The 21,917-nt window shown below is 33.0% G+C and overlaps 1 protein-coding gene across 2 annotated transcripts; it reads right to left on the reverse strand.

Moving 5' to 3' along the window:
- Positions 1-221: 221 nt before the first annotated feature.
- Positions 222-21,343, reverse strand: LOC132722888 (sorting nexin-2-like). 2 transcript variants are annotated; one of them, XM_060707468.1, is made up of 13 exons: positions 21,190-21,343; positions 17,905-18,031; positions 17,348-17,577; positions 16,686-16,784; positions 16,335-16,476; positions 15,706-15,784; positions 14,199-14,391; positions 10,529-10,546; positions 6,858-6,951; positions 5,810-6,015; positions 4,953-5,096; positions 4,299-4,451; positions 222-3,501 (listed from the first exon to the last, which is right to left on the reverse strand). In XM_060707468.1, the coding sequence occupies exons 1-13, from the start codon at positions 21,265-21,267 to the stop codon at positions 3,451-3,453; spliced, it is 1,614 nt and encodes a 537-aa protein (XP_060563451.1). In that variant the 5' UTR covers positions 21,268-21,343; the 3' UTR covers positions 222-3,450. The 2 variants fall into 2 exon arrangements, with proteins under 2 accessions (XP_060563451.1, XP_060563452.1); XM_060707469.1 differs by lacking the exon at positions 10,529-10,546.
- Between the last annotated feature and the right edge of the window lie 574 nt (positions 21,344-21,917).

Here is a 21,917-nt window from a genome sequence, read left to right on the forward strand (position 1 = left end):
GCAGAGAAATAAACAAGAGCTGTCCGTAAGACTAGCAAGCTCGACTCTGTCCAGTACTTGACAAAAAGAAAAGGAGTATAAATAGTCAAGCAAATAAAATGAATTGATAAAGGGGTTGGTCCTCTCCGTGCCTGAAAGGGGCAGATGGGCCCTCATTAAGCATAGAAAACAACAAAAATGGATTGACAAACAATAAAGCACAAGTGTACACACATTGTAAATAAATTTTACAATCTTTAATACAAAGTTACAGGTATCATCATAACGATTTAAATCACATTTGATCCCCTTACATAGCAAATAGTACTATTCATAAAACAATTCTGACAAGATATTCAGTAACATATATGTAATACGTATCAATAAGTTTCAAAATAGAATGACAATCATAATGACTAAAACGAGACAATACAATAACAGTATCAGGCCTTTTTCTGTCCATTTTTAGGACTTTGAGAAACAGGCAATTTTGAGTCCTAATACATTTTGTATTTGCAAAATTGGGAAAAGTTAACTTTAAAAAGCTTTCATATGAAAAAATGTTGTATGTCGCTCTATATGGATAACATATAATATTTTTGCACGAATAAATGTAAATCATAATATGTAATCTGTTGTTTTTCTTGATTTATATTATACCAGTTATCTACCCTTCTCTTACCTGTATTTTCAGAAACATGCAAAAAAAATCTTGAAAAAAAAAGGTATCTTCAGCTTTGACTTTGGATAAAATTTGTTTTATTTTTTTAATTTTGTAAACTGGAAATAATGCACACATTTTATTTTACAATTGAAATGGGTCTGATAGGTAGAAAAAGGCCTGAATATATACAAACCAAACTACATGAAACAGCCAAGGGAGTGATGATTATTTTAATAAACAGAAAATATAAATGATCTTGTTTGAGTCACTGCAAAGCAGTGCTTATTCATGAGCCATATACAACCATAATGTAAAAAGTTTATTAATATATACAAATGTATATATATCACTGGCACTAATCAGTTTCAGTAAAAACAAGTTTCAGTGTATTCAAAATTTAATTCAGTTTGACCGTGTAGGAATTTATAAGTACATTAACACTTTTGTTCAAATCTGTTCAGTACTAAACAACAAGTGTTAAGAGTCTTGCTCAAGGAAACACCAACTTGCCCCAGACAGGGCTCGAACACTCATAGCTAGGGATTTTCAGATTACTCAATGCCTAAACCATCAAGACCAAGCCACCATTAAGAACATGTTTTGTATGGGAAAGTAAAAGGTTTATATCTGTGCAAAATATTCTTTTTCAATCATAATAACGTTTGCGTGTGTGTATATTTTACATGATCTACACAAAAACATTAATCAGAAGAAAAAAGGTTTATAATTTGCTTGACATTTTTTTATATAAAAAAAAACTATAAAAAATTACAGCTTATGTCAATTCTATTTTCAAGGCAGTCAACATCACTGGTTTTAAGTAATTATACATATCTAAACTATACTTTCATGACTTTGATTCGTAGGCAAAAAGGTTTAATGATTCAAACAAACATGTCATGAACAAAAACGCTATATGCTTACATTTAAGTTTTCCTGAAAAGTATCTACAAAATTCTTAAACAACAAATAAATGAGGTAAACAAATGACAAAAATTGATAATTACATTTTCCCCCCTCCCCCCAAGAAAAGGAATAGATTTGGAATACAAGAAATACTACATATATCCTGGCAGAAAACCATTTTGGTTTGGTTTTTTTGACCATCTACAAACATGTAAAGGCCTTATATCTCAAAAGATTGATTTATTCAAGGTCTTTGTTCTTAATAATAACCCTTTCCTACTTGCTCATTTGATGTTATCTTAACTAATTTGTTTAAACAATCAGCAGTATGGATATTCAGTATATTAAAATGAATATGTATTGTAATAATTAACTGTTCAATGAATATTCATTATGTAAATTAACAGACAAAACCTACTCTGTTCACCTTTATTTTAATGCCACACTTATACTTGTAGGAAGAAAATATAATCAAAACACAATGGGGAAATATTGCACTATATAAATTAAGATATATATATATCTAATAAGAAATGTCATTCATACAATCAAATTTAATTAAGAAAATTTACATCATTTATATTTAAATCCTGGGTCATGAAACCTGAAGCTACAGTAAACAATATTATTTAAAAGTTCTGCAAAGAACATGATTTAAAGTTCCGCAAAGAACATGACAATCATCTTTAACATGATTATTTAAATCTTCAGTACATGTAGTCAAAGAAAATTTTGTTTTGGTGCACATATCAATTAAGACATTTTCTAAACTCTGAGCATTAATTAAAAAAACTTATTATTCATTTGGCATAAACATGAAAAATGAAAATTCTATGCAAACAGAAGAGCAAAGAAATACTACAGTACATGCATTTTGCTTTTAGATACCACCATAGGTCAACTTTAATTATCTATAACAAATTAACATTTTCATACAATCAAAGAAGCATAAATGTTCAAAATATGATAACTGGCTATATGCTATGTGTAACTAACTTCCCATGCATAATGAATTCAATAATTATATATCTACATCTATATCTGCCATGAAAATATGTTTAACAATCATCATACAATTATTAATTGCTATTCGAGTAAGTCTGTTTCGGTAGTCCTCTCCGAGGAACACAAGTTTTACATACAACACTCCACTCACTCACTGTCACAATTAGGCTATTATCTAATCATTTATCTTATAACACATCATTAAAGTGGCCTTACTATGTCAATGAAAAGTTTTTAACAATTTACTCAGTTATAAGACGTTTTTTTCCAATACAATTAAGATGCTCATATTGAACACTGCGTCTTATAGCTGCATCATACAAATCAAAAAGTTAAATAATTAAAAGGTAATTACCAAACACTATTATTACCAGGAAAATATTTGGTTACAAGTAATTGGTGTTCTAAAGACATTTGAAATCTTTTTACAGTATATGTATATAAGGATGTTATCTACATTAAAGACTCAAATATCAAATCTTTATAAGAAGGGTGTCATAAAATCAGCACATAAATGCAATTAATTAAAATTTAAGTAATCAGAATTTGGAAAGAAGTCTTTAATCATATAAATATTTTATTTATATTTTTGTCAGTAGGAAAGAAAATATTTAAGAAATAAAACACACACTTTGAAAACTAATCACACACTTGTGAGGACAAAAGTTTTGTTCATGCAAAAACAGCCATCTAATTCTTATTACCTTTTGCATTTCACAACATTGCACTAATTGTGTACCAACCATATAAATCATTGTTTTACATACAAAAAAAAGCCGAAAGAAAGAAGCTTTATAAATAAATTATTCTATGGTAGGTTTTGTTTAAGCACTAGTACAATATGATAGAATGTATAATGTATCACACACATAATGTTATAATAATTAGTTTCCCAATCATGCAATGGCCTTTGCCTCTGGTAAAAACTGCTCCCAATGTTTGATCATCTGAAATTATAAAAATAAACATGAAACATTTATCATTGACCTTTACCCCACTATATATCTTAAATGGATTTGTTCATCTTCAATCTGGACAAAACCATTCCTCCTTTTTCAAGAAATATTTTTTTTAAATATCTACCAACTGAATAGCAAACAGTGCAGACAATGATCAGACACCCCCCCCCCCCCCCTAAACTTCACATTACTTTTAAGGAGCATTTTAAAAACATTAACATACAAAATAGCAAACAGTGCAGACCATGATCAGACACCACCTACTCTCAATACTTTTTTTTTCAGCCAAAAGCAAGGCCCTGAATAGAACCAATGACCTTCCGTGAGCTTGCCAGATAGTTCTTTCATCAAAGAAGCAAAAGTCATTATCAAAGGCATGCAAACTTCACATTGATGCAGTCTGGCGAGACTCCTAACTGTTGTTTTCTAAATCTATGCAGAAAAATTAACCAAATTTTTGATGTGAGCATGATTGTTTCATTAAGGATGGTACATTTTTTATTGATTTACTTTTAAGGGGTATTAAACACAACAATGACTCAAGGTCAAATAATGGAAGAAAATCTAACCAAGCAGGTGTTAGACCTTGGTCAACATACTAAAGAACACTGATAACTATCAATACTAGTTCAATGTTCATACAACATACTGTACCTGCTAGGAAATAATCAGTCCTTTTTTTATGTGTGGATACACTTAGAAACATGATCATCAATCTTTTATAACTTAGTTAAACAACTTCCTTAAATAAAACACTTAGTTCTGGAGGAGACCCTGAAACTCACCTGTTGTTGTTTTTCCATTAAGTTTTGAAGGTATTGTATCACACTGCTTTTAAAATCTCCCACTCGTAGTTTATCGAATCTCGCCACCTCTTTACGTACTGTAGCTGATATCGTCTCAAAGTCTCTCTGGCCTTTCTCTACCCTCTGCTCCCACTTTAACACAAAACAATACAAATAAATATTTTGACATATTAACGTTCCATTACAATCCTATAGTCCCCACCCTTTATTTATATTAAGTGGTTTACAAAATATTTGCCATAACTGACAATGAAGCCTAAATGAATGAAATATACAAAAGGAACCAACAGGGAACAAATGTAAAAAAAATTTTTTCAAAAAAACTATGAAAAAGTTATTATTTCTAACAGCACTGTCTTTTTATCACTATCATTTTGAACTAATACAAACACTTACATACAGAAGTTTTTGGGTTTAATTTTTAATCAAGGAAAATGACAGGATAACTTTTTCAAATAAAAACATTTCATTTCAGCACTAGTGGCCTTAATGAAACAAACACCATTGCCACCAGTATAAAGCCAGACCAACCTACACATCAATAAGGTTTGTACAGGTTTGAATTTGAATAATTATGGACAGATTCAATTTAAAATTGCCTCAAGTCCATAAATGGTTAATAATTAAATTTACATCTGTTATTTCTTGCTGTGCTTGTGATATTTTATCGGTTTTGTGAGCCAGCTCAAGTTTTACTTTCACTTCCCTCTTTTTCGTCAGGGTGGCTTCAGCATCCTTCCAATTCTTGTATGTCTTTACTCTCTCATGTAAAACTTCCTGAGAATACAAAATGGTCATCTATTGCTGTCAAATTTATATCATTTTTGTTTATTTGTTTGCATGTCTGTCTGTTTTTTTTACCCTGATTTTAATACATTTATCTTGGGTGTGAGTCAGTCCACCTTACAAACTTTCCAAGATGACTAATTAATTATTATCAATTTATCTGCAAGTGACCAAGCTACTAATCCCACATGATTTTTATAATCAGCAGTGAGAGAAAAACAATCATTAAACTAAATGTTTCAGATGAATTGTCACTGAGAAATTTCACCTTGCCAGAAGTTCAAACGCGCAATCTGTGGATTACAAATCCAATTCAAAACCATTTAATTATGACTTGGCATGTCAACATAATGGCCAGCTTGTAGCTTTTCCCTCACACAACAAATGAGCCGCGTCATGACAAAACCAACATAGTGGGTTTGCGATCAGCATGGATCCAGACCAGCCTGCGCATCCGCGCAGTCTGATTAGGATCCATGCTGTTCGCTATCAGTTTCTCTACTTGTAATAGGGTTTGTCAGCAAACAGCATGGATCCTGATCAGACTGCGCGGATGCGCAGGCTGGTCTGGATCTATGCTGGTTGCAATGCCACTATGTTGGTTTTGTCATGACACGGCTCAAATATACAGTTCCAAAGTCGGAGCTGGACAAGTCATTTATACAAATTCAGCAAGGTAGGGGCTATAGTAGACATATGTATACCTTGACAGAGCCTAAAAGTGCTACATAGTCCTTCAATAATTCAGCCATCACATAGAAATCTTGGTCAGATTGTTCTTTATGTAATTGTTCGATCTTCTCCTCAGTCTCCGCAAGTTGTGACAGGGCTCGGGACAGAGCAGTATGTTCCTCTGCTGCACCGAGCATGGCAGCACTCTTTGCAAACACAGCCGTTGATACACTGAGATCTGTAATATACAAAAGTTTTACATTGAAAATAGAGCAAAGGAACCCGCCTGCTTATCATTCCATGACTATAGAACCTCCCCCACCCCTCTTTCCTTTCCAAGAAAAAACAAACCTCAGAATCCCACAGAATCCCCCAATCTTTCACTATATGTTGTGATTATGTAAACATTAATTGCTTGTTTTACAAATCAAAATTTAAAAACATAATTAAATGGTACTAAAAAATCAATTCCTAAGCTACTACTAGTATATTGCCATTATAAAATGTACATTGTATAATTTTTGCTTATTTAACAACTTTTATGCCCCCATTACTGAAGGCAGTATTACAGGGGAGAAAAATCTGCCCTTTAATTAAAACACTTTGACTGTGTCTAATTTATTATCAATAGCGTTTTATAAAGATGAATATTTAAACAAATTTATAGTTTGCCCTCCTTTTTTTTTACTAGTTACGCTTTAAGAATCTGGATAAAGGATGGACCCTCAAAAGCAATAATCACAGCAAATTTACATGAAAATTGCAGGCTTGGTTTGATTGAGACTGAACATGAGGGACCCTTTCACTGTCAAGATCATACAGATTCTCTCTAGCTTTACTGGTGAAGCGTGACCTAAGACGCCACTCACTGCATTAGTTAGGTTCCATCATACCAGCTTTTCTGGGATAACTTACCAGAAATTTACCAATTTCTCTGCAAGTGACTGACCACAAATCCCACCTGGTTTTTGAATCAGCAATGAGAGACAAATGACCATAAGACTCCATGCCTGAGATCAATTTTCACATCTCATTCTACTGGTAAGTGATTTTAATAAAAAAAAATTTTTTTTAAAGTACCTCGTCTATGGTTCACCAAAGATTCCATTGCACTGTGTAATTTTCTTAATTGCTGGTCTAGGTTGTCAATTTGCTGGTGTTTCTCTTCAAACCACTGAAAAATATAACACGTTGCCATGGTTACATATATTTCTTAAAACTTACATAAAAAATTTCATCAACACCTAAGATAACTGACATTGTTTTAATTTCCCTTCAATGTCTCTTCTTTGTACTGTAGACAAACAACAACGAAAAAGGGTTAAGAGATTTTTGCTTTAAATTTAAATTCAAATGTTATGACACAGCAAATACATCTATTAAATACTGTTGTTGTTTTTTTCAAATGAAACTTAAATGCTTCTAGTGCCATGCATTATGTAAATCATAAAAAGTTTAGTGCTCATTGGGTAACAGCTAAAGACATTTGTGAAATTGACTAAGTGCAAAAAGGACTTGTGCACAAAATGGGTCAACCATCATACACAGCAAAGACTTGGCCTCAGTAAACAAGATAATTAAATGTTACCTGAATGAGGTTGGAAAAACAACCTATATGAGGTTGCTTAGAAAACCTGTATGAGGTTGCATAGAAAACCTGTGAGGTTGCTTAGAAAACCTGTATGAAGTTGCATAGAAAACCTGTATGAGGTTGCTTAGAAAACCTGTATGAGGTTGCATAGAAAACCTGTATGAGGTTGCTTAGAAAACCTGTATGAGGTTGCTTAGAAAACCTATATGAAGTTGCATAGAAAACCTGTATGAGGTTGCTTAGAAAACCTGTATGAGGTTGCTTAGAAAACCTGTATGAGGTTGCATAGAAACCTGTATGAGGTTGCTTAGAAAACCTGTATGAGGTTACTTAGAAAACCTGTATGAGGTCGCTTAGAAAACTTATATGAGGTTGCATGAAGTTGCTTTATTTTTAGCTGTTTAAGGTTGAGGTTATCTCTATTCTTCTTCAACACTTTCTTTATCTAACATATTGAATAGTCACAAATTTAAAGCACTCAAGAAAACAAACATTGTCACAAAATTAAACAAAACAAAACTAGTTCAGTACACAACAATGAAACAGGCAGAAATAGACATTCTTGTTATAGAAATAGTCATTCTCTACAAAAATAGACATTCTATTTCATCGACATTCTCTACAAAAAAGGACATTCTTTCTTTAGCAATAAACATTCTCCTTAAAGAAATAGGCATTCTCCCTTTTAGTAAAAGACATTCTCTACAAAAAAGACATTCTCTACAAAAATAGACATTCTTTACAAAAATAGACATTCTCTTAACAAAAATAGACATTCTTGTTAGTAAAGTTGATCCTGTATTCACATAACTCCCTATCTTTCTTCTTATATCATTTACTACATTCAGCTGACATATAAAATGCAACAGCACATGCTCATGTCAAAGCCAGAATGGCTTATCATGCCAGAATGACTTATCATGCAAAATTTATTTAAATTTGGTTAAAATCTTTTTTACTTTTTAGTGCCAAAATTTACTTATCAAATAGACTCTTAGTCAAGCTTTGGCATAGTGATTCAAGTGTCTGCAGCTCAACCAAGAGATCATGTGTTCAAGTCTTACTGGAGTCATGGTCATGTTTCTTCATAAGGCACAAGTCCTGGTAGTTTTCAATAAGCGAGCTTGAAACAGGTTCATATAACCTACAAGCTATCTTTAATCATGTTTAACAAATAATCTGCTAGATTTGAAAATGGCAAGCATTTGCAACCAAAGACAGTTACAACAAATGGATTCCGAGAAAATTCATTTAGGAAATTCAGCTAGTAAAAGGCTGAAATTAATATACTTAGATTGACATTCTTCAAGCTAACACCTCGCATCAAGCCAAAAGTAATCTCTTTGGCTTTTAAATTTATCAGCACTGAAAGAATTCTACTTTTTCTAGCTTGTTCAAATATAATATCTTTAGCAGTATTTTTGTTATTTTTCTTGCTCTTCAGTGACTTAAACACTGTATAGGTTATATAGTAATACAGACTTTCTACCTTTACAGCTTTACTGGGGGAGTTGCAAGTGACCTTATCAACTCAGTAACTGAGTGTAGCAATATTCAAACGTTGATGAAACGGCAAATGGTTCGTAAGCAAAGCAACCAAAGGCATCAAAGCAAACATCAATTACAAGATTATTGCAAAATTAAGTACATTTCTGGTGTTTCCCTTGCGCTGTCGATAAATACAAGTTTGACTGTAAATATACTTATATACTGTATATACAGGTAAACCTAGCACACCATTTGCCTTGAACACTACATGACATACACTTATTTTTGTATTAATTTGTCAAGTTATGATGAAAAGGAATAAAGGAAATGAAAGAAATGAATTTATGTACAATATGATGCTGATGACTAAAATCTACCAAGCTTTGTTAAAAAAATACATGAGCCGTGTCACGACAAAACAAACATAGTGCGTTTGCGACCAGCATGGATCCAGACCAGCCTGCGCATCCGCGCAGTCTGATCAGGATCCATGCTGTTCGCTTGCAACTCCTATAAAACAAGTAGAGAAACTGATAGCGAACAGCATGGATCCTGATCAGACTGCGCAGATGTGCAGGCTGGTCTGGATCCATTCTGGTCGCAAACGCACTATGTTGGTTTTGTCGTGACGCGGCTCATATAGCAAATAAGAGCATCTCATGTGATTGTTAACACTCGTCTGTTAAAATATGACAAAAATTGTAAGTTAAAAAGGGGCACAACTCAAAAATATTGCTTTCAGAATTGTGCTCCTTGTCTTACAACTACACCTTGTCATGATAAGCAAGTATTCCAAGTTTCATGTTGGCTAACTTAAATGTTTGAATAATGGGCTGTAATAACATTTTTGAACAATGACAACAACAACAACAACACAGCAATCATAATAGCTCGAGTTTTTCTTCGAAACACACAAGCTAAAAATGTGATTTAATTATCCTAAAACACAGTAACCAAGGCAACAAAAATGTGACAAGCAAAACAAGCTCAGCTATGGCTCTTCAAAGCTTGCACAATCTGCCAATCAAGGCTTTTTACTATTTTAATATTTCATCTATAACTTGTCATTTTAAGTGTTGTTTTCTTATTTCTTATTATTTAAATGGGTATACCTAATGAAATGATCTTTTTCTGGACAAAGAATATATTTAAGAAACTGATTTTTAAAGAAAAAAAAATTATTATCCCAAATTATGAAGAATAAATTCCTTTTCAATTCCCCATGATTCTGAAACAGCTTCCATTATATTTTTTGCATAACAACTAATCCAAAAGTAAATTCTTTTTTTTTTTAACTTTCAAAAAACAACATAAACAAATTCCTTTGTGTTTGTACAAAAAAAAAATTGTATAAAAGATAAATATCACAAATGATAATAATCTAGTAAATATTCTTCCCAATTCCATCAGTTTTGGCATCGTTTTTCCTAAAAACTTTTGGCAATTTATCCCATTTTTCACAATTTTTTCCCAATTCTATCAATTCTGATAGACTTCTTTGCCGCTTCCTCCCCAAAAGTATCCCAATTCTACAAATTTTGACAGGGTTTTATATAGTGCACCCGCCCAACCCCCACAGCACAACCTCCCCTGCCCCACCTCCAACAAAAAAACTGATCAAAGAAAAGAGAAGAGTCATGTGAATACAGACAGAGACAACACATAGAATTACCTGCATGTCATAGTCCCACTGTTCGGAGGCAGAATGCGGAAGAGTAGCGCAAATATATGAGAGAGCATATGCACCTAGCCACTGATCATAAGTTCAAATATACATTATATAATAGAGAAAAAAATATATTTCATTTCGTTTCCAGTGAAATCGAAATTTAAACAGTTATATATCTCACTACAAAAGAAAACTATCTCACATATCTATTTGAACAAAATATTTCTAATGCTGAATATGGATATTTTTTCCCAATCATACTAACTCCAAGTAAGTTCCCTCCCCCCCACACACACACTTTTTAAAAAAAAAAATCTCAATCACACTTATTTCCAATGCCAAATTCGGCAGTTTTTTCACAAACACCCCTGCTCCACCCTCCCACACAAACTCTTGTCTGAAAATTAAGGGCACAAATTAGTATGAAATTTCAAAGTGGGATGCTAGTCTTTCAGTTAAAAAGCAAGACATGTAAGGGTATACATGTTGTATACATAAACAAAGTTAAAAAACTTGACCAAAAGTGTGATGCTTAACCTATATGGGATAGCTCTTCCTAAAATACGAGGAGTATTCAATAATTAGTGTCGGGGCTATAGTAAAATGAAAACTTTTAAAGCAACAATCATTTTTATTTTTTTAAACCTTCAAAGTAATCTCCTTTGAACAATATACAGAGTTTCAAACGTTTGATCCAATTTTGAAATGCTTTTTTATAGTCTTCTTGAGGTATACCCCTACACAACTGATGTAATGCTGAACCAAGTCCATTTCTGGTGCTGTAACGGCGACCCTGAAGGTGTTTCTTTAATCTTGGAAACAGGAAGAAATCGCAGGGTGCCAAATCTGGCGAGTATGGTGGGTGATTAAGCACAGAAACACGTTTGCTCTCCAAGAATTTCTTAACAATGTCGGCCTTGTGTGGAGTAGCGTTGTCATGGAGTAGATACAGACCTCTCATACCAGTGTTTGGACGACCTTTGCGATAATATTTGTCAACTTTGTTTAACACTATTCGTTTGTAAAACTTTGCAGTAACGGTACGACCTTTTGGAATAGGAACTTGTGTCACTACGCCATGTATACCAAAGAACATGGCATACATAACCTTCTTTGTGCTAGTCATTCTTTTAGCTATACAGGGCCTACGGGTATGTTTGGTGGCCCATATCTTATTATTTACCTTCCGTGTAGGCTCAAAAAAGTGGAACCAGCTTTCGTCTCCAGTTACAATGTTAGAAAATTTGCGATCGTTATATTTGGGAAACATCTTCAATAATTTCTTGGCACATTTTACACGCTCTTGCTTTTGCTTTTCAGTCAATAAATGTGGTATCCATCTTGCTGCAATCTTCTTAACTTTGAGGTGCTTCTTTAGAATCGTAAATGTACTTCCCGTTGAAATGCCAGTATACTTAGCTATTTCAGAAACTGTATATCGAGCTTCTTTGTTAATGAGTTCTTGCACTTTTTTAATGTTGTTTTTGGTGACCACTGTGTGTTTTCTTCCCCTACCACTAGCATCGTTTAGTGACTCCGTTCCACTTTTAAACTTAACAATCCATCTTTGAACTGTCCTTTCACTAACCACAGATGGTCCATAAATACGACAAAGCTCTTTATGAATGGCTGCACCACTTAACCCAAATGTCATACGCGCTTTGATGTAAGCTCGAATTTCTACATTATTTACTGAATCTTTTCCAGCCATTTTTATACGCAGTTGATCGAATATTCAACTTTCAACACTAAATTTCTTAAAACGTGTGTGAATTAGTATACATGTATGATACACCGTTGGAATGATAAAGAGTTGAAGCGTATCATAATGTAACTTTGCACGTGATTCACGAAATATACTTAGAGAAAAATGAGGCCCGTCACTAAATATTGAATGCTCCTCGTATGAATTAGTCACCTATATAATTAATCAATAAATTTCCAGTAGCCATGTATATATAAATCATATAAACATCACCCTTATCCAATGAAAATCGATGTTACAAACATGCAATATTATAAATAACAATGTAAGGAGAGTAAGTTTCCAAGTGTACTTTTTTAATGTCACAGGCTGAGAAAAATATGCAGCCTGACCGGGACTCCAACCCGTGACCCTTGGAATACCGTTCCGGGGCTCTACCGATAGAGCTTTCCAGTGGCTTCAACATCTTCTCCTTTAATGAGTGAACAGTTCTAAACCATGTCATATATAAATGCTTTTATGTTTTCACCTTAACCTAAAAACAAGAACTTTACATGACCTTAAACTTACATTAACATTCTTACATTATAAAAAATAAACACATCAAAATATGTCTCTTTTGAAAAAAAATAAATTTAAAAAATCCGGCAAACAAACAAAAATATTTTTTTAACTCATTTTCGGGACATGCAGGTAATGAATAAATAAGAAGAAAAAGATAGAAAAAATAGAATGAACACAAAAACTAACATCACAATAAAAGGTTAGATAATTTTATGAAGCTCAAAAGTGATAATTACATGAAGGTCAAAAATGATAATTTTATGAAGGTCAAGTGTTAATTTGATAAAGGTCAAAGTTGATAATTTTACAAAGGTCAAAAGTGTTAATTTTATGAAGGTCAAAGGAGATAATTTTATGAATGTCAAAAGTGTTAATTTTATGAAGGTCAAAGGAGATAATTTCATGAATGTCAAAAGTGATTATTTTATGAAGGTCACAAGTGAATTAAATATACTTCTAAATATTTTTTTTCATCCTTTGTAAGTATTAAACTTTAATGAAGAAGTCTTTTTTAGTTTTTTGTTAAACTTGTGTTATGAGGGTGTTAGTTAACAAATTAGTGGAACAGTTATATGTAAACAAACAAAACTCGGTTTTATGTAAACAGAAAATATAATGGGCCATTTTCGTTTCTCTTCACAGCATAGAAAGATTAAATAATGAATTCATTTTGCATCAATAACATGAAAATTCAATAAAACCCTTGATACAAAGTAAGATTTTACACCTATATTTTAACAATAAATATTTAAATTACAAAAGTGGTGTTGTTGTTTTTTTGGGGGTTTTTTGTTGTATTTAAAGTAACTCCAACACTGAGATGGTCATATGGTGACTTTCCAGCTTAACTGCTGATGGAGGTAGAACTACCAATGGAGGGCGTGAATAACCGCACAATTTCAGACATAAATGAGTACTAGAAATAAACCATGCACCTTCCATTAGCTGGCTGGTTAACTTGTTCACATTAAAGAATCCAAACTCCATAGTGCGATTCAAACCCAAGCCTCATAAATTTACTACATTTTAATAAAAAAATTAAAAAAATAAAAATATATTGTGGGTCTTTAATCAAAACATTCCTTTTTCTTCATGCAAGTGATGGTTAAAATATGAGTTTTGTAAGGAAAATATATATATACAATATTACAGTTGATATATCTTTGAACAAAACAAGACTTTGGTATACAATTTTTTTTCTATCAAATTGTGTAAAAATTTCAGTGTTAGAAAATATCTCATGCAATAAAAGTTAAATAATAAGCCTTTATTAAGAAATTGTTAGAAACACTTAAAAAATTGTTCCTGATTACATAGGGCTAAGTCACCTGATATACTGAAAGTGTTTTTATCACCAACGAAAAAAAAATTTGCCAAGACAAAATATACAAAACTGGTAATTACCTCGTCCGATTCGTCCATTTTAAATGTAATTTTTTCTACGGCATCTCCCATTTTTGACAGCAGTCTCTTTACCCCGGCTCCGCTGAGAGCCGACGTGCTGGTGGCTTTAGGTAGCTCACCATCACGCTCCAGAAAGTCACGGAAGTCGGGATCCATCCTCAACACTGGGTGACTAGCTGTTCTGTTTAAATACCTGTCATGATGTACGAGAAAATAGAAAACGTGTCTGATACATATTTTATTTCTGTTAGTCAGTCTGTTTTGTGATCTTAAAATACAAGTTAAAGCTGCATGCCCCCAGATGAGCTAAAATATTTCAAGAAAAGCAAACTTGAGAAAAATGTACTATAATTTTAAGAAAAGAAAAAGAAAATTCAAGATTGAAGTAAAAATGTACATGCTATGTACAATTAATGACTGATTTTGCAGTATTTATTACCATATTTCTACTGCATAACTAACACAGTAAGGGCTAGTTTTGCATATTTTGACGTATTTGTGGTAATTTACATTGTTTATAAGTTCCATTTGCAATGCATAAAATATTTTCTTTGTTCACTTCACAACATTTTCAAAATCTTCATGAAAATTAGCCGGAATCTGGAAGTGTGCTGCTTTAAAGTGACATTATGTTTATTTTCTATTGTCAAGTTGAACTGAACTGACTACATTATTTAACAGATTGACCGTTATAATGGTGATCGACCAACAGTTGATATTGGTAAATGTTTAGGATAAAATATAAATCTGCCTAAAATATAAAAAGGCTACTGCACCCTTCTTATAAATTGAAAGTTTTCAGGTGAATTCCGACGAATATTTACAAAAATTCCTTTGGGCCATGTAAGTTATTATGGTAAAGTGAATCATAAAATTAATTGAAAGAAAGTATGGTAAAATGAAAACTTATTTTGAGTTTCACCTGTTCACTCACTATATACCCTTGGATGGACATAACGTCATTTTAATTTTTCAATACAAACTATATTTGCTAAATTATAAATGTCTTACAGTCTACTGTAAAATGGTTTACTAAATTAGAGGACCCTGGTACAGTCCACAGAATTGTAAGTTACCTATACCATATAAACCGATGTTGCACAGCATTTTTTAATCACACTTAAAGGGAAGTAAATGTCAACAAACATGGCATCTTTTAATTTATCTGAACTGGCTGCTACTAAGTCAGAAATACAAATGAATTTGAGTAAAACTGAATCAGAAAAGTATTGATTTTATGATTTTTCAAACATAATTATTAATTTCAGCTAAAATCTACATCTGAGTAAGGAACAGTTACACTTAAAAATGTTTTATGGGTTTTTTTACCCCACTTTTATGGCATTGGATCATTACAACAAGTTACCAAATTTGGTGTAAGAGTAAAATTTCAATATAAATAATTACTTCAACATCTTTTGGGGAAAAAAAATAGGAATTTTCAGCAACTGGGAACAGTTTCTTTCGCCATACCAGTCTATGAAACACTTCAAGTTATTGCACTTACCTTTCCAGGGCTGCTCGTCTTCTTTCTAAAAAGTCAGCTGAACCAGCCTCTTCCTTTGACATTTTTACCTTTGTCATACCTTCAAAACAAATGCTACTTTATTACACAAATCTTCACTAAGGATCAAACTCACAACTGGTATTTTTGGTTAATTACTAGTTATACATTTTCATACAAAGTCAAAGTTATGTGGCAGCTTTCCAGCATTACCTGTTGAGGAAGACCTCAGCTACCAGTATGTGCATTATATAAGCATGAGAATGAACCTTAGTAGATGCAACAACCTGACCATAAACTAGCAGTATAGATTTCTTACATGAAAAGAACTAGTCCCATGCAAGATTCCTTTTTTGGGGTAGGGTTTTATGTCGCACCAACACAGTATAGATCGTATGGTGACTTTCTAGCTTTACTAGAAGAGGAATAACTCATGTGCCCTTTTATGCATTATTTCAGGCACAAACAGGCACTTTAGTAGAACCACCAACATTCTGTAAGCTAGTTCGTTAGCTTCCTCACATAGGAGAATCTGAAGTCTCTGCTGGGATTTACAATTAATAACACATAATACATATACAATTAACATATCTGGCAGCTAATTTGTTACCCTGTATTAAGTAAATACATACCAACAAGACTTTTCTCTGGGGCAGGGGGAACAATTCTACCATAATGAGTATGTTTCTCGTGTAATTTCTCGTACAATCCGAGGAAATCGCTAAATCTTCGTATCACAATAAGTTCGGCTTTTTTATAAGCTGGAATGGTCGTCTGCGAAGGAAAAAAACCCAGCTGAATGTTACCTATTATATTTCATATAAGTTTCTATTCAACTTCATTAATTACATACAAAAAAAGGTTAATTATAAAAAATAAATCCTGTTCAATAATGTAAAACCCATCATATGTCAGTATTTACTGACTCAAAAGGATTTGCATTCCAGGTTTAATCTTAAAGGACACTGACTCAGTTATCTTACCTTGGTTATCACTTTATACACAACATATGCCCCCATACCATCACCAACTTTGTGTGGCTCTACAACCTTAATTTCCATCATGTATGGATCTTCTTCAATCTGTAAACAAAAACAAAATAAAACTATTATCTACATTGTACTATTATATCCTGCAGGGCAAACACTCGGTGGTTTTTCTCACTTAATTGGGAATAGGCCTTAGCCTCTTGTTTTGGGAAAAATTGTAATCGGGTCCATTATTCATTTTGCGGGCCGATTATCACCTTCCGGCCCTCTCCTGCCGTGTATTAACCTCTTATTATTTGGGGAGTATAAAAGCTTGGGTAAGTTCTGATTTTAGGGAAAACTGCACGATTTTAAAGAAAATTTCTATTGGGAATAGGCCTTATAATGTTATATTGGCCTCTGTTATAAAAGGTGAAAAATCACTGGCACTTCACCAATTTTTCTGCGAAAATTCAATCCTACACACATTACCTAATCACTCTTAAAACAAATACAAATGTTCAAACTCAAAGTAACCAATTAAAGCAGGATAAAACTTTAATCACAAGTTTCACAACCGCATATTTCAGCAGCTCACTTACTGTATAGCTTGAAATACTGTATAGCTTGAAATAAAAACTGTGGGTGTGTGAATAGTAAATACTTCATTCACTCACCTTCTCTTCATCTTTTGATCCTTTGGATGATGTTCTGGTAGCAGCAACTCTAGCCGGTGCAGTTATTGTGGTCTGAGACACATCAAGCTTGGGCCTCTCCTCTTCAGCCGTTAAAGGTTTGATCTCAGGCACAGGCTCGTCCATGGCAAGAGTTGGGGCCGGAGTGTCTTTTTTCTCTTCAACAGGCTCTTCATCATCGTCAGACTCTAATTTTACTTCTGTTCCACCTCCTTTAAAATAATTGCACAAGAATTACAAAATTATATGTATTTTAGCACACATTATTCATTTTCTAATACCAGCAGACAAATGACAATTATTTAAAATAAAAAGTAAAGAATAAGTAGTTGACTGGAAATTTCTTAAAATCCCCTTACATGTATATATACAAATGTATACCAACATTGCCATTGAACAGCCTTGTTCAGGGTACATAAATCAATATTTAAAATGAATTTTTATTTGCTGCCGAAATAACCTGATTAAAGTCTTTAAGATCAGTTTGTTTATATTTTGAGCATAATTATTATATAAGAAAATCAGAAATATAATCAGACCTGCAAAGAGATCCTCATCATCTTTATCACTGTCAATGCTGATATCAGCTGGGATGCGAGTTTTCTCTTCAACTTGGGCTGGCTGCTCGGACACAGGGCGTGATTCTGGCAAGGTGTCTTCTACCTTCTACAATCATAAAAGAAATATGGTTATATGTAAATATCAAATTATTATTGCATTAAATGCTTGCATTTGAATTAGCCAATCGGATTTCTCACACTGTACAGTGTTTTTTTCACTTTTGGGGGAAGGGGGTCGGTGCCCTAAGGAGGGGGAAAAATGCAATAGGAGGGGGAATTTTATTTGTTTACTTATTTTATATTGTTTTCTTTGCGGTGGAAAAGGGGAGCAACTCTTGCAACACAAGTTTAAAATACGTCTCTTTTTCTTAATATGGATCTAAAATTTGATGCGTCGTATGTTAAACTTGTTGGGACGCCGGGAGAAGCTCCCCTTACCTACCTGAGAACGATTTGTAAACAGCCTTGCTTAACAGTAACTCTTACAGGCATTATATTTAATTTAAATAAAACATTTTTTGGCAGTTAGTTGCAAAAAAAAATGATATTTATATATTGCAGGCAAATTCGGGCTGCCATATAGGGGGAAATTTAGACTTTGAGGGGGAAAAAAACATACTATTTTGAGAGGGGAATGGGGCCGAATTTCGCCGAATATTTTGGTGAAAAAAAACACTGCTGTATGGCCGCCATATGTTTATCGGCTGTAAAGGGAATTTAATTTTAAATACATGAGAGGATTTAATCATGATTTTTCGGATGTGACAGTTTAATTATTTTGACAAAAGGTATTTATTTTTTAGTTTTGTTCATAAATAGGTCAAAACTAATGCAAATACAAGCTGTCTTAATTGTTTTTCGTTCCGCCTGATTTTCTGGCAGAACATGCTATGGGTTTTTGAGCAATTTCGATATGACGTTGTTTTGCCCAGAAGCAAAATATCTCAAAGCGACGTCATAGTTATAGGACTAGAGACTTGTCTAGATAAGTTCAGGGCTCATCCTGGGGGGAAATTTTTGGGAGAAGTGACTTCCTCTCGAAAAATAGGGAGAAGGGAAACAACCCAATGTGTATGCATTAACATGCATGGCTATACATCCTAAACTATAATATAAACACAATTAATCTATTTATCAGCTATTTATAAGCTTTCTCTAAATCTTTGTTTATATATTTTCATGTAGATTTATTGATAATAATGTGTAAGAAAAAATAAGATGAATAAATTAATTTTATATTTTTACTTTCCTCACTTTTAATAGAAGATAAAGTTACATTGGACATTGATTAATAAAATCTGTCTATTCTGTTCTGATTAATAATGTTGTAAATTGTAATGTCACATTTATGTGCATATAATTATGCTTATAAAACAATTTCCAAACATTGAAGAGTATGTACTGCAAACATTTGTGCACATTATATTTGATCACTAAAATTATATACATTCATTTCTTATTGAAAAATTTGACTGAGAAATTATAGAAAATAAATTTCTAATTACCTCCCTTTATTTTCATGAAATGTTAAACTCGGTAATATCTTTATAAATAATGCTTTTTGAAATTTACAATATTGATTAATCTTAATCTGAGCATCATATTTATGACATTAAAACAAATATATATATTGAAACAATAAGAACACTTCTTTCCTGACAAATTTTGTTGTTATAATATACATGTACACATGATATAAGACCGATATGTAGCATTTGTAGTTTTTCCGGGATGTCGCGCCCACGTGCGTAAGCTGTGTCAAATTTGGCATTTCTACAAAGATAACAATGCCAAACACTCTCACTGTCTACAACATACCAATCCTAAGATTTTTGCGAATTGGCTTTCTTAACTTTTCGCGTAGGTGTATTTCTTTTACTGCTAGGTTTGGGCATTTCGCCCTGTAGCCATGACGTGAGTGACATAACAATTTTTAATTGATGTTAACGGACTGAAATCATTCAAAACTATGATTAAGTTTTTAATCCGGTCGCTGATCATTAATGAAATTGATTATTTGTAATTGACTAACAGTTTTGTGATAGCCGTGAAAACCCCATTGCACATCGCCTTTACTCAGGTAAAACACTGCGTGTATATCAATTAGGAAAGATTTGCACGTGTTTAGATGATCGGGATAAAACAATCTATAATTATCGCCAAATCCCGTATTAAACTCGCAAAACTGTTACACAATTATACCCGTTTCGGGCCGATGCTCTCATTATTTACTGTTAAGAGTAGGCTATCGCTTTGCATACAGGTAGAAGGGTAGTATAAAGCAACGCTCTGGTTGGATAATGATAATTAGCAGGCGACATATGGGCAGATACAATCTCTGCTCTTTACATCGCCAAGTAATTACTCTTTGAGAATTAAGATTTTATCGGCGATACGACAATTTTTGATCCAATTCGTGAGCAGCGAAATGGAAATAAGCACGGACAAGTTTTAGCTTGACAGCTGTTTAGTTCTTGCGGTAGCTGACGCTAAGTTATTGCTAAACCATAGCATCTAAATGTAATTCTTCGTTTGCTATTCAACTTTTCAAGTATTCTGTTTTTTCAACTTTTCATGCTATCATCACAAACTGTCAAACGAGACTTATCAATTAAACAAATAAACATCAATCTTTTTTTTACATAGTTAAGCAAGCTTACAGTGTTCAAATTTTAACGAAATTATTCGAAACACTTAGGGGTCAGGCAATTTTCTTAAAAATTCGTATTCTGATCAGTTAAACGCTTGCATTGATAGCATCAATTTCGGCACTTGGCCGATGTTATGGCTTAAGGATTGCAAATCCATGAGAGATAATCATGATTTTTCGATGTGCAGTTTAATATTTTTACAAATATTTTTTTCTATTTTGTTCACTAATAGGTAAACTATGTAAATAACACTTCTCAAAGTCGCCGTTTCTCATCGCAGCAATTTCATATACATTGTTTGGTTCTCAACACCATATTTTACAACACTGCTGAGACTGTTATCTGACTTTGACGTTCCATCGACTTTTTCTACTTTCTTTTTCTAATGCGGACATTCTTAATATAGTGATACATTTTATCTATCAGACATCACCTCTGTTCAAGAAAGTGGGCGTTGCTACTCTAGCTGAATTTAATTTTACCCCACCCACTTTCTGAAGTCCAACCGGTGAGTCAGAATGGCCTTCTGTTCTTTACAAAACCAAAAACTCGGACAAAAAATACTTGAAAATGAAAACACTGAATTCAACTCTACAGAAAAATATATAATTACCTCTGTTGTGTCGGAAAATAAGTCGTCTTCATCCTTCAGACTCTCGTCTTCCATCGGGGGAGGTTCTAGGTCGGCCATCTTTTCTGTCACGTGATACTATCGAAATGACTAAAACCTGTCAACGTTTTATATCAGGCTTCTTCCGGATATATATTTCCGTCCTCAATTTTTTTGGGAAAAGATCTCTTTCCACAAGCATTTATATTAACTACCTTGTTTATTAATGAACATTTTTTAATCAAACATCATACAATTAATCATGATAAATGTTCTAAAGATTTATTTGTGAAAAGTTCTTCCTTGTTCATTATCATTAAATCAATATAGATCTATATTTATCTTCCTGCCCATGATAAATTTGATTGGAAGAGAGTTTATTCAAACTTTTATTATTCTGTTTCAGCTGAAATTTGTGACTTAAACTTTATAACTGAACCTTATTATGGCTTCATTTTGTTTTTCAGATCAAGGTTGTAGTCAAAATATATTGACGTGCCAAAGCTTGATTCTGAGATATTTTCGTTCTGGGGCAGAATCTCGCTTTAGAGGCGAGATATTGCCCAGACACGAAAATAGCACAATATCTCGTCGCGCTGTACAATAAGTTGGACTAATCAAGGTTGTGGACACCACTAAAACTATTTTGTTTAGTTTAAACATATTTATTTAAGCTCGATTGCGAAACAAGTTCTTGCAACTTTACTGGAACCAACTAGTACTGGTGTCCT

This window comes from Ruditapes philippinarum, unplaced genomic scaffold, assembly GCF_026571515.1.
Source record: "Ruditapes philippinarum isolate M1 unplaced genomic scaffold, ASM2657151v2 ctg34_1_1_1_1, whole genome shotgun sequence".
Lineage (NCBI taxonomy): Eukaryota > Metazoa > Mollusca > Bivalvia > Venerida > Veneridae > Ruditapes > Ruditapes philippinarum.

Bases quoted from the DNA above. Each gene is read 5' to 3' on its own strand.
- LOC132722888 (XM_060707468.1), bottom strand. From the start codon at position 21,267: ATGGCCGACCTAGAACCTCCCCCGATGGAAGACGAGAGTCTGAAGGAT. The intron at 16,785-17,347 runs GTGAGTGAATGA...TTTTGTTTACAG, and splicing joins GATCAAAAGATGAAGAGAAG to ATTGAAGAAGATCCATACAT. The intron at 15,785-16,334 runs GTATGTATTTAC...TTTGTTTTGAAG, and splicing joins CCCAGAGAAAAGTCTTGTTG to GTATGACAAAGGTAAAAATG.